Source organism: Arvicola amphibius, chromosome 14 (genome assembly GCF_903992535.2).
Source record: "Arvicola amphibius chromosome 14, mArvAmp1.2, whole genome shotgun sequence".
NCBI lineage: Eukaryota > Metazoa > Chordata > Mammalia > Rodentia > Cricetidae > Arvicola > Arvicola amphibius.
Window position 1 is genome coordinate 3,851,641 of NC_052060.1, and position 12,273 is coordinate 3,863,913.

Genomic DNA, 12,273 nt, shown 5'->3' on the forward strand with positions numbered 1-12,273 from the left:
CTTGGGTGATTTGAAGAACCTGAGAAAAACAGAAGATTTAAGCTGTTTTACACTGAAAGGACCAAGCTGGGAACTTGCAAGGCATGGGTGGGTGAGGACTGAGAGAGGGACAGAAGAGAAGAGAATTAACTCTCAGGCTGACTTTTATCCATTTCTTTTATAGCCCTAGTTCAGCTCCCTCTGACACTTGTTTCCAAGATGAAAATATTATCCTGGCTTTTGTCTGGATAGACACAAGCTGAAAACCCCAGTCCTACCACAGAATTGAACTAATAATCTAAAAAGTCATCTACAATACACTAAACAGAATACATGAGATAAAGTGGTCATATAAAAGGCAAGATGTCTAAAATAAATGTAGGAAGTATGGTCACAGAACAGTGGTCTCCAAGAGATGGAACATAAAAGAGAGAGAGAGAGAGAGAGAGAGAGAGAGAGAGAGAGAGAGAGAGAGAGAGAGAGAGAGAGAGAAGGAGATGGAGGGAGAGCATGCTTACCTGATCTTCAACAAGATTCAACGAAGGATGTGGATGGTGGAATCTAGGAAGGTGGGGACTTTTATACCGTGCTTGGTATGACCTCCTGAAGGGCTGGTGAGCCACGTGGGCTGAAGTCCTAATTGTGGAGTCACTGTAACAAGCTTCATCTGAAATCACGAACCGTTTGAGTCACTGCTTGTGATGCCTGTTAATCAGCCTGCATTTTGGCCTCTGGGTTCTCAGCAGACCTCAGCAGGGAGGGGCTCCATTCAGAGCTTTCATTACAGGCAGCAGGAAAGGAATGTCCATAAAATGTTATCTGTCTGTTAGCAGGGCTGAGGTGCCCTGTCTACTCACACTGGTTCAGGATGCAGTGAGAGATAAGATCAACCTTGCTCATCTCTCTTTGCCAGTAGGAAGAATCTACGCCTAAGGTCTGGGGTCTGTCTGACTTAAGGACTGGTATGGTTTATTTCAAACATTTCCACTGGGTGTTCCTGCATGAAGCAGAAAACCCCTCCATTTATTTTGTCTAGACTAGCTCAAGGCTTGGCTCTAGACAGTGAAGGTACTGGTCTTGGTCTGGAGGCAGGCATGGAAGTCAGACCCAAAGAAGATGGCTTAGACTTAGGGCTCTAAGTTGAGATGCCACAGTGTCCTGGGCAGAAATGAATTTTTTTCCTGAATAAAGTCCTGGGGAAAGTTAGAGTGTTTTCATGCTCTTGTGTCAGGTGATCTGGTGAGGGGAGAAGAGAAGAGTCCATCCTCAGTTTCCGAACTTTGGGTTCTGGTGCCCTTTGAAAAGTAGAACTTTCCTGAGTGGCCAAGGAAACAGGTTGGAACACGGAGCCCTTCTCCTCACCTCCTGAAACACTTGTCAGATTTAGGCCAATGGAAACTGGGGTGGAATCAAAGTTTCAAAGCAATATACCCATCTCCTCTATGTCTTGCCCATGTTACATGATGAATCCTTCACTGAAGCTGTTGAAATCCATCAGGCTTCAGGCTCCACTCACGCCTACCGTGTTTCAGGAGGCTTCCCTGCAAACTAGAAAGAAATTCACTTCTTATAAACTCCCATAATATTTATGTTTATATATATAATATATGTGCATATATATATATATATATATATATGACATTTAGTATTTCTGTTCCCTTATTCTGGGTTGTAAATTCTGACATCTGATAAGATCACATGTATCAGATAACTGAAAGATAAGATTATTGATGGGGGAATGAAAGGACAGGTGTACAAGACAGTGGTGGGCAGACAAAGATCTACTCACAAACCTTGGTCCACCATAGAATTTTTCTTTTCTTCTGTTTAAATAATTCTTTTGAAAATTCATGTACAGTACACAAGACAGACTACATAGGATCCTTAAAGATATAAAGAAAGTGGCAATCTGCTTTAAAGAGAAACCAGTAGAATGTACAAGCCAAGGCGGAGGCATAATAGAGATGGAATAGAGAGAGAAGATGGGGGGTGGCAGGGGAGGGAGAGAGGGGAGAGAGAGAGATAGAGAGGGAAAGAGAGAGTTCTGAAGGTGAAGCAGAGAGAGAGAAAGAGCTCTCAGGATTACCTGAACTTAAACAGACTCCATGAAGACTCTGAACTGTAGAGCCAGATAAGGTGATGACTTCTAATAGAAAATAAAAGACAGTAATTTATTCAATTAAATATTAATATTTAGGGGAAATAGTATTCATAATAGAAGTCTAGAGTAATGGTTCTTAATCTTCCTAATGTTGAGACCATCTAATGCAGTTCCTCATATTGTGTGACCCTAACCATAAAATTAATATTGTTACTACTTCATAACTGTAATCTTATACTGTTATGAATCATAATGTAAATATCTGTGCTTTCCAATGGTCTCAGGTGACCCATGTGAAAGTGTTGTTAAACACCCAAGGAATGGTGACGCGCAGGTTGAGAACCACTGCTCTAGAGTCCTTGAACTGTTAAACTTATTTTATTTGCTAATGTTGACTAAATTTCAGTAACTTTCAACATGATAATGCTCTGGGGCTGGAGATGTGGGTCAGTGGTTAGAGCACCGGCCGCTCTTGCAGGAGACTAGGTTCTGTTCCAAGCATCCAGATGACAGCTTATAACCGTGCCATACATAGGTCCAGTTTCAGGGGATCCTGTGCTGCCTTCTTGCCTCTGCAGGCAATGCACACATGTATAATACTCATGTACACATTCAGGCAAACACACATACATGTAAGATAAAAATAGTTAAAAACATGACAATACTCCCCTGACTTTGGGGTTAAGGTCTTGAAGAAGTGATGCAGTTTATTTCCTGAGATGTAATCAGAAGAAATAAGGAATGTCTCTAAATGTTAATTGGGATACTTGATACATGGAAAGTTTTTCTTTTGTTGAGTGTGTGGTGCAGCGTGCATGAACATGAGTGTGCAGGCATGTGTTTTTCATTGAGTGTATGGTGCAGCGTGCATGAACATGAGTGTGCAGTCATGTGGAAGCCAGAGGAGGGTGCATGGTGTCTGCTATTTTTCTCAGCCTTCTTTTCTTGAGACAAAGTTTCTGACTGAAGTTTCCCATTTCAGGTAGGGTGGCTGACTCCTGAGTTCCAAGGACCTACTTGTCTCTGCTCCCCTTTGATGGAGGTACAGGCTCTCACAGCCATACTTGACTCCTGAATTCCCAGGACCCACTTGTCTTTGCTCTCCTGTGATGGAGGTACAGGCTCACAGCCATACTTGACTTTTTCTGTGAATGCTGAATTCAAACTTAGGTCCCCTTGCTTGCATAGCAAGGATGCTCCCAACAGAGCCAGCTCTCCAGTCCCGTCAAATGCTTGGAAGAAGTGAGGGAACACAGGTGGAGTCTTTGGTTTTATGGTCGTGCCTAAAGGACTGGTGTAACTGCAGCACAGCCCTGGCATTGTGGTAGGAGGCAGGGAGAGGGGGGGAGGGGTATTTGGAATACTAATGAGTGTATCTGAAAAGACAAAGCCTTAGGAGGATTGGCTGCAGAATGGGAAGGCTCTACTTATTCCCATTCCATTCCCCTTCAGTTTAAATCCTCTTTCTGTTTCTTTTCTCCCCCCCTTATCTCTTTTATTTTTTCTGTGAAATGGTGTTTAAGAGGCAAAGAAACTCTACTGTATTGTAGGAAGTAAGGAATTAGCGACTGCTGAGTTTATTAACTTATTCTCTCTGCTAGGAACAGTCCTGCTCTTTTAGGGCCTCACATGGATAGAGAGAGAGACAGAGGTCAGCAGTTACGACAGAAAAAGTCCCCTTTGTTTATCTTTGGAGGCAGAGGATAGAGGAGGGGCATTTTCATGCAGGTTTGAGGATAGAGTCCTAGTTAGAAGGTTTCTAAAGCACAGAGAGCCAGCGGGATGAAAAGAGGATCTGAAGCTCTCTTAGGCATAGGTGAGAGATGAGGGGAGAGCATCTGCTGGAGATTTCCAGAAGTTTCCTAAAACGTGATGCATGAGATGACCTTGTTCATGCTCCATACATTTCTGTGACTTTTGGATAAGCTCCAGGAGATTGAACAGCTGTAAGAAGAGAAACGCAGAAGAGAAGCAAGGTAAAATTCTCATGGGAGTGAATCGCCAATTCGGATAGATCCCCGAGTTCAGCTTATCCATAAGACGGTCCCATTGCATTAATTCGTGACCAGTCTTGAAACAGAAGCCAAGTCCTGAGGAGGACAGATAATGACTTGCCAAAGATGTTCTACTTAGTCAGTAGAATTTGTAACTGTGTTTGGTTGTGTGGCAAAAGAGAGTTAAGATAGGAGATGGAAACTCAATTGCTTGATCAGTTTACTTTAGAACAGAAAGACTTTGGGCTATCCAAGGGAAGGGTGTAATATAAACTCAAGGATCCTTGGAAGAGCGGAGGGGGAAGAAGCACTACTATTTCCTGTGGAAGACTACACTGGCCATTGCGGGCAAAGACGATGGGAGAACATGCAGAAATGGCGGCAGCTGTGGAAGCTGGAAACGCCAAAGCAGTGCTCTCCAGGGGGTTCCATAAAGCAGTGTAGCCTGGCTGTCACTGATTTTAGTTCACTGAGACCACCTGCCATTTTTTTTGGTCAACTTGGCATAAGCTAGTGTCCTCTGGGAAGAGCATTATCAATTGAGAAAATGCCCCCATAAGTTTGGCCTATCAGGATTGGCATGTCAGGTAGTTTCTTGGTTATTGACTGATGTGGGTGGGACCACCTATACTGAGGGGCAGTGCCACTCCCAGGCAGGTGGTCCTAAGTTGTATAAGAAAGCAAGCTGAACAAGCCATGATTAGCAGTCAGTAAGCAGTGGTTTCTCCATGGTCTCTGCATCCTTCCTGCTTCCAGGTCCGACTTGAGCTGCTGCCTTGGCTTCCCACGGTGGCGGACTGTTATCTGGGAGCGAAAACTGAAAGAAACTCTTTCCAAGCTGGCTTTGGTAGTGGTGTTTGATCACATCAGGAGAAAAGTAACTAAGTCATTCCCATAGTCGTCTGACTGAGAGGCGCAATGCATTTTGACATTTTGTTCTACTAAATGTAACTTGTAGTCAAAATGCTAAGAAGTTGCTGCTTCTCACCATCTCAAGCCCTTGGGGACTTTGAAGGAGCAAGGTTTCAGATGAAGTAATGGAACCTCCTTCTAGATCCTTTGTTTAGAAGACCCCTTTATCTGTAGTATCAACATACTCATCCAGACCTCCTTTAGGTAGAGGAGGCTTCAAGATTCATGGAACATCTAAACTCAGGGTTCAGGGCTGACTCTATCACATAGTATGTGTGTGGTGTTGGATTAGTAGCAACCTCTTAGATACTCAATGATCCTTTTTTGTGAGAAAGTAAAGATAGTCTTTCCCAAGTCCTTGTGAGAGAAATTCAGAGTGTATAGTGACACTTGGTACCCTCATACTACTTATGAAGGCCTGTATCGGCTGTTGGCTCAACACTCACTTTTTTCACAGGTCTTTTCTTGATTTTCCAGCTCTTGGTTCTATGTTCTTTACTCTGACTCTACAACATTTGCCCTTTGGCTTTTCTATTCACTGTGACGTGCAGACAATTCACCTCACAAGGCTCCTAACAGGACCTGAGCAGTCACTTGACTCTCTCTCGTCTCCAACAATCATTAAGAAAGTGGGCTCTAGCTGGGCAGTGGTGGCACATGCCTTTAATCCCAGCACTTGGGAGGGAGAGGCAGGTGGATCTCTGTGAGTTCGAAGCCAGCCTGGTCTACAAAGTAAGTTCCAGGACACGCTCCAAAGCTCCAGAGAAACCCTGTCTCAAAAAACAAACAAAACAAATCAAAAACCCAACAAAACAACAACAACAAGGAAAGAAAACAAAACAAAACACCAAGGAAAGTGGGCTTTTGGGTCTGTTCCAGCTTTCCCCTTCTGTGGTACTGTAAATATGAGAAGGAACAGTGAACCTGGGTACTCTGTCTTTCTAAGTATTCGGTGACATACATGTGGGCCCCTTCTCCTTGCTTAGAAGACTCAGTTTTCTGTTCTCTGCATGTAACAGGGACTGGGAAGATGGCTGAGTGACCTTAGATGATCTGTCATTTTCTTGGTGATTTGGGGAGACTGAGTCTCTCAAAAAACCACCTCAGTGGCCCAGTTAGTTAGCAAGGAGGCTTGGATATCTTTGGGGCAGATTGTCCCACCCCAAATCTTAAGGTGACTAATTTCCCTAGGTCCAGTCCTCTTACTTAGTAAGACTAGTGCTGATCCGATCGGAAGGGTATCTGAGAATCTAGACTTGAGGGCCTGTTATTATCGGGAGCCAGGATGTAATTAGACAGAGAGACCCAGGGAATGTAGAAGATTGTTTTTCCTCCATTCCCATCAAATAACAATCTCCTTTGTGGAGATCATAAAAGTTCCCAGACTCCTTTGATTCGTTCACCTGCATATTACAGGGCGATGGGTCTGATAACAAGGAGAAGGGTAGAATGTGGCTCGTCCTGTTGGCTGCCTGGCAGGTGCCTCTGGAGTTTACTGAGCTTGTGAATTCCTTGTGGAGAGAGCTATTCTCTTGCCTTCTCTTCATGTCTCCCACATAGGAGTCTGAATCAGACAAGCAAAAGGCAGGGCTCACAGGCCCTTCAGGCTGGAGGGATGAATGAGAACATCTGACTCCACTTCCTTGTTCTAGCTCCAGCATGTGTTTTTTACAGGCAGCACAGACTACCTATCAGCTGTGACTTTCAGATGATGGAAGTGAGGGGTAAGTCATCTGGGCCTTGCTCAAGGTCATGTGGTAAGTTCACGCTTTGAGCAGTGGACACGGAAAGTCATACTGTTTTACTGGAGAGACTTCAGGAGTTTCAAGATGATATCAAGTATGTATAGCAACCTGTGGTTCTTAATAAATGTGAGAAAAATTTCAAATGTATGTGCCTCCCCCTTCTAGGGGGGAGAAGCCCCAGGACAAGAGCCACTGACAGACACGGGGAGGAAGGATGTCTTCGAACTGCTTAACTTCGCTGTTGGACTTCCATCTTTTCCACTTTGAGTTGGGTCCTGCCTCATGGGGCCCTAAATCGGGGTTAGAAATCACCTAACAACCCAGCTAACTCTCAGTAGTTTTTGTTAAGTGGTTCCTCACCTGGAAATGCTACTTCCAGCTCAGACAGTGATGTGAAAGCCTCCTCTGGGTCCTCCATGAGCTCAGCTGGGGATGGAGCAGGGGTGAAGATCCCTAGTGGCATCCTCTTAGCAGGTATTTTTCCTCCTCTCCTCCTCTCTGCCTCCCTCCATTGCTCTAACTCGTTTATCAGGTGACAGGCCGCCTGTGCCTTTCCTGGAGAGCCAATGGCATTCTAGCTGGCCTGGACTTTCAAAGCTAGCCCATGCAAGGGCTCTGTGGTGGTGTCTGCTTTGGGACTCTCCGAATGGACCCTAGGACTGCTTTGCCAGGAAGGAAAGGTGCTTGGCCCTGCCCACCTCATTGTCTGTAAGCAATCTCTCTGGCACTGTGGACTGGTGACCTCACTGTTCGGGTGTCGCTTGTTTGTACAACCCTTTACCATTTAAGGCCGAGTCTTAGTGGCTGCCATGGGAGCTGGGAGTAATTGCAGCACTCTGGAGCTCCGGCCTCCTCATCGCATTCTGGTCTTCTTCCCCAGAGCTGCCTTTGATCTAGCTCTGTGTTGGAAAGGTAACCATTAAGATGTCTATCTTCAGTTTCATTTACATGGCAGATGCAAGGACTAAGGTGGCAGTAGACGTTCTCGTTCTTGGATCTGGCCTTCCTTCTAGGCTGCATGTGGTCTTCTAGAAACAGGTTACAACTCCTGGCCTGTTCCCCAATGGTGCCTCTTGAAAGGCCGTGTTCTCAAGGTGAGCTTCCCTCTGTAATGTGGGTGAGCCCTTCCAAGGCCCATCAGACACTCTGGCAGCCCTTGAAGTGCTGATTATTATTTTTATTACACAACAAATAAATGCATGTTAATGAAAATTCAGAAAGCAATAAAGATATTATTTATATCCTCACTATACTGAAACAGTGGGGACAACAAATTTTCTATTGTTATTCATATAGATGTTTGGTGTTGAAACTGCTTCCTTCATGGAAGCTAAGGCCTTACTATCCCCTCTTAATATTTTTCATGTTGGCTAGCAGATCCAGGGGTTTGGGCATGCTGAAGTATTCTGCCCCCAATCTGTAGCTCTACCCTTCTCTGGATGGATTCAGGGGCTGAGCAGTCCTCCATCAAGTAACAAGTGTAAATTTAGTCAACTCGCCTTAGATATTTACAGTTTTTTTCCCCTAAGTTACACTGTGGTAATTGTTTTATGTCTTTAGCTTCCACCCCACTGCCACAGTTACTTTTCTTTGGTTTATCCAAATTGAATCCACAGGGGTTGTTGAGGCATTTCATGCTTTTGACATATATTACCATCTTTGCAAAAATTGTTTTCTAAAAGGGTGACCAATCATGACACATTCTATTTATTTTTTTTATAGCAACCACAGTTTCCCCTCCTTCCTCTCCTCCTGTTCCCTCCTCCCACCTCCTTTCTCCCTTCCCCACTTCCACTCCTCCTCTGTCTCCATTCAGAAGGGGTAAGGCTCCCATGGGAGTCAACAAATTTTGACATATCAAGCTGAGGCAGGGCCATGCTCTTCTGCCTTGCATCAAGGCTGTCCACCATAGGACTAGGTTAATGACACATTCTTAACACTAGGCCCCAGGGATTTATTATTTTAGTGAAAATTTCGATGCAGGTCATCTCATTCTATCCGTCTTCCCCTTCCCGTTGTTTTGATTACCTCTGAGGTGAGATGTTTTCCTCCTGTTAATACTTGACCACAGTTATCCCTGTAACCTAACAAGGGTTTCCAGAAGTTTCTGAGATTCAGCAGACACCTTTCTGCAAAGGTATGAAGCATAGAAACTTTGGGGACAGGCCTTCCCAGGAGACCCTGAGACTCAGGCCTTCATGTCAGAGAGAGTAACTACTAGTTGTGACATCTGGAACCTGGGAGACCAGTGCCCTGAAGTCTTTGTCTAGCTTTGTCTCCTGAAAGTGTGTCTATAATTCAATCAAAAGTGTCCCCAGTGCCCTTTTTCAGGATTTTTTTTTGAGTATCTGTATTTGCCTTTGACTGATCCTAACCATTTTCTCAACACCGTGGAAGGACAGGGAGGTATTGGCATGTTGTGAATCCATGAAGAGCCATTTTTGGGTCAGCCTCTCTCGTGATGGCTTCCTGCTACTGCAGAGAATTCCAAACAGGTTTCCATGGAGACATTGTGGGCTGCTCTAACGCAGGGTGATTTGACCCGGTGTGACAAGGTCGGCAGGAGTAAGCTCCTGGCCTTTGAATGGGGATAAGAGGAGCCCCCTCCTGTTTGACCATTCCTGAACTAGATCTGTGCACTTCAGGTGAGAGAATGGGACACCTGCGGGGGAGGGGGGCTGAAGGCCGAGTCTGCGCAAGGGGGCGGGGGAGTGGGACCGAGGCTCTTAGTTGTTAGGATTCTCTAACCCTGTATCCTACTGCAGTCCCCATCTCAGCAACACGAGCCTGTCCAGCCCTTCTTGTTCTTTCAGTTTGTTCTGGGTTCTCTAACTGCTTGTAAAAACTTCACTAAATATCAGATGTGCACGCCTCCCCTGACTGGTGCTCTCCCGTATGCATACATACTTTTTGTACTTAAGTTTTAATTTTGAAATCTTACAGATTCACGTAAATTTGCAAAAACAAAGGTCCCAAGAGTTCTTCATTGGGGTTCTTGAAGTAGTGACATATTATTGAATTTTAATATCAAAGTGAGGTAAATGATACAACATACAAGCCATTCTTATTTTAATAATGTCTATTTCTACAAAGAACTCAGAATTGGTCATCAAAAGAATAAATAATCCAATAAAAAAATGGAGTACAGACCTAAACAGAGAACTCTCAACAGGGGAATCTAAAATGGCTGAAAGACACTTAAGGAAATGATCAACATCCTTAGTCATCAGAGAAATGCAAATCAAAACAACTTTGAGATTCCATCTTACACCTGTAAGAATGGCCAAGATCAAAAACACTGATGACAACTTATGCTGGAGAGGTTGTGGGGAAAAGGGAACACTTCTGCATTGCTGGTGGGAATACAAGCTGGTACAACCCCTTTGGATGTCAGTGTGGTGATTTCTTAGAAAATTAGTAAGCAACCTCCCTCAAGACCTAGCAATACCACTTTGGGGTATATATCCAAAGGATGCTCAATCGTACCACAAGAACATGTTCTCAACTATGTTAATAGCAGCTTTGTTTGTCATAGCCAGAACCTGGAAACAATGTAAATACCCCTCAACGGAAGAATGGATAAGGAAAATGTGGTATATTTACACAACGGAGTACTACATAGTGAAAAAAATATTGACATCTTGAAATTTGCGGGCAAATGGATGGATCTAGAAAACATCATATTGAGTGAGGTAACCCAGACCCAGACAAATATGTACTCACTCATAAGTGGCTTTTGGACATAAAGCAAAGAAAAACCAGCCTACAATTCACAATCCCAGAGAACCTAGACAGCAAAGAGGACCCTAAGAGAGACATACATGGATCTAGTCTACATGTGAAGTAGAAAAAGACAAGATCTCCTAAGTAAATTGGGAGCATGGGAATCATGTGAGAGGATAGAAGGAGAGAGGAGAGAAAAAGAGGGGAGCAGAGAAAACTATGTAGCTCAATAAAAACAGTAAAAACTATCATTTCTATATCTACAGGGGCACTTGGGAACTTGAGTGCTAAGCTCAGAAGAATTAGAGTCTACACGAAGCAGACTGCAGCAGGGGAGCTAGGTGGACATTGTACTTACTGCCTCTTCACCCACCATCTGCTGGGCTCCAGGACACCCAACCCCTGACTGAAATAGGACTGTCCTCCCTATGGCATAGTGGAGGAAACCGAGACATGAGTAAGTTAAGTGGCAGATGTAAAGTCACAGTGTCATTAGGGGGTTGAGCTAGAGTTTAAACCCAGGCAGGCTCTCTGAGCGCTTTGCCTAAGAGTTATGCAGCAGCACTAAAGGCAGGTTGGTGGAATGTCAGTTCTTGAACGTTTCTAGATCTCTGACCAATCTTTCTCTCTCTCTGTCTCTCTCTGTCTCTCACTCTCTCTCTGTATGTGTGTCTCTCTCTGCCTCTCACTCTCTCTGTCTCTGTCTGTCTCTGTCTGTCTGTCTGTCTCTCTCTCTCTTTCACAGACACACACACACACACACACACACACACACACACACACACACACACACACACACTCTTCACGTGTCCTGTTTCCTGGGATTACATACTTTACCAGGCATAACCACACTTAAGAATCACTCAGACTTTGCTCCAGCAGGGCTTGGCAGCTCTAAGTGACGGGCAGAGGCTGTGGGGCCCTTGAAGCTCTCACCACCAAGGATTGCTTCTTGGTGTAGCGCTGTGACCACCACCAGAGAACAAAGCGAGTCCTCCCAGACGGAAGTCTTGCGCAGCAGAGGAACGTGTTTACTTGTCAGTTCATGGTTTTGCTTCTAGCCCCACAAGGCTGTAGGTGGTAATGGAGGCCAGTGACCATGGGGTTAGTGTTGCCCATGGTGCCTCACTCTGGGGGTGGGCAAGAGGAAGGGCACCTGGGAGAGCAGGGATTAACACACACACATGGTGGTGGACATTGCATGGGGCATGGTGGACACGGGGGACATGGGGGGCACTTCGGTGGTGGTGGGCACGTCTCCCGTGGACACTTTTCAGCACAGCGCTGCAGCAGCTTCCTTAGACAGCTGGGCTGGCATTTGGTCTCACACTTTTGTTCACATCTGGGGTCACAGTACTTGGGCTCATTCTTGGGGTCACTGGGCTTGTTCTTATCATCACTCGACATTTTGTTCTTGGATATGTAGGCCTGAGAAGAAATGAGAGACAGAGTGTCAGGGAGGGAGAATTCACGGGGTTCTTCCTGCTGGCCCATCCTGTTTTCATGTGTTCGGTCTCTAGAACATCTAAGCGAGCCGTCCTTGCCTGTGGACTTGGGGTGTATTTGGGTGTCTGCTCTCACTCTGATTTCCTCTCTCCCTGCTCCCATTCTAGACTCCAAGCAGGTGCTCTCAGGGTCCTGGAATGTCACAACAACCATAAGACTTGGAATTTCAGTGTTGGTGTTTTTTTTGTAATCCCTTGTGCTTGGCGTAATTCATGTAAGTCATTATTTCAGAGTCCATAATGTGGATTGCATTGCTGTAAGCATTGGTGGCCCCAGGTGGCCATGCTGTTACCCTCCGAAGGCAGGTTAGTGA

The 12,273-nt window shown here is 45.0% G+C and overlaps 1 protein-coding gene across 1 annotated transcript; it reads right to left on the bottom strand.

Moving 5' to 3' along the window:
• Positions 1-11,579: 11,579 nt before the first annotated feature.
• Lelp1 (late cornified envelope like proline rich 1) lies at positions 11,580-11,861 on the bottom strand. The gene has a single exon (XM_042054173.1). The coding sequence runs from the start codon at positions 11,859-11,861 to the stop codon at positions 11,580-11,582; it is 282 nt and encodes a 93-aa protein (XP_041910107.1).
• Between the last annotated feature and the right edge of the window lie 412 nt (positions 11,862-12,273).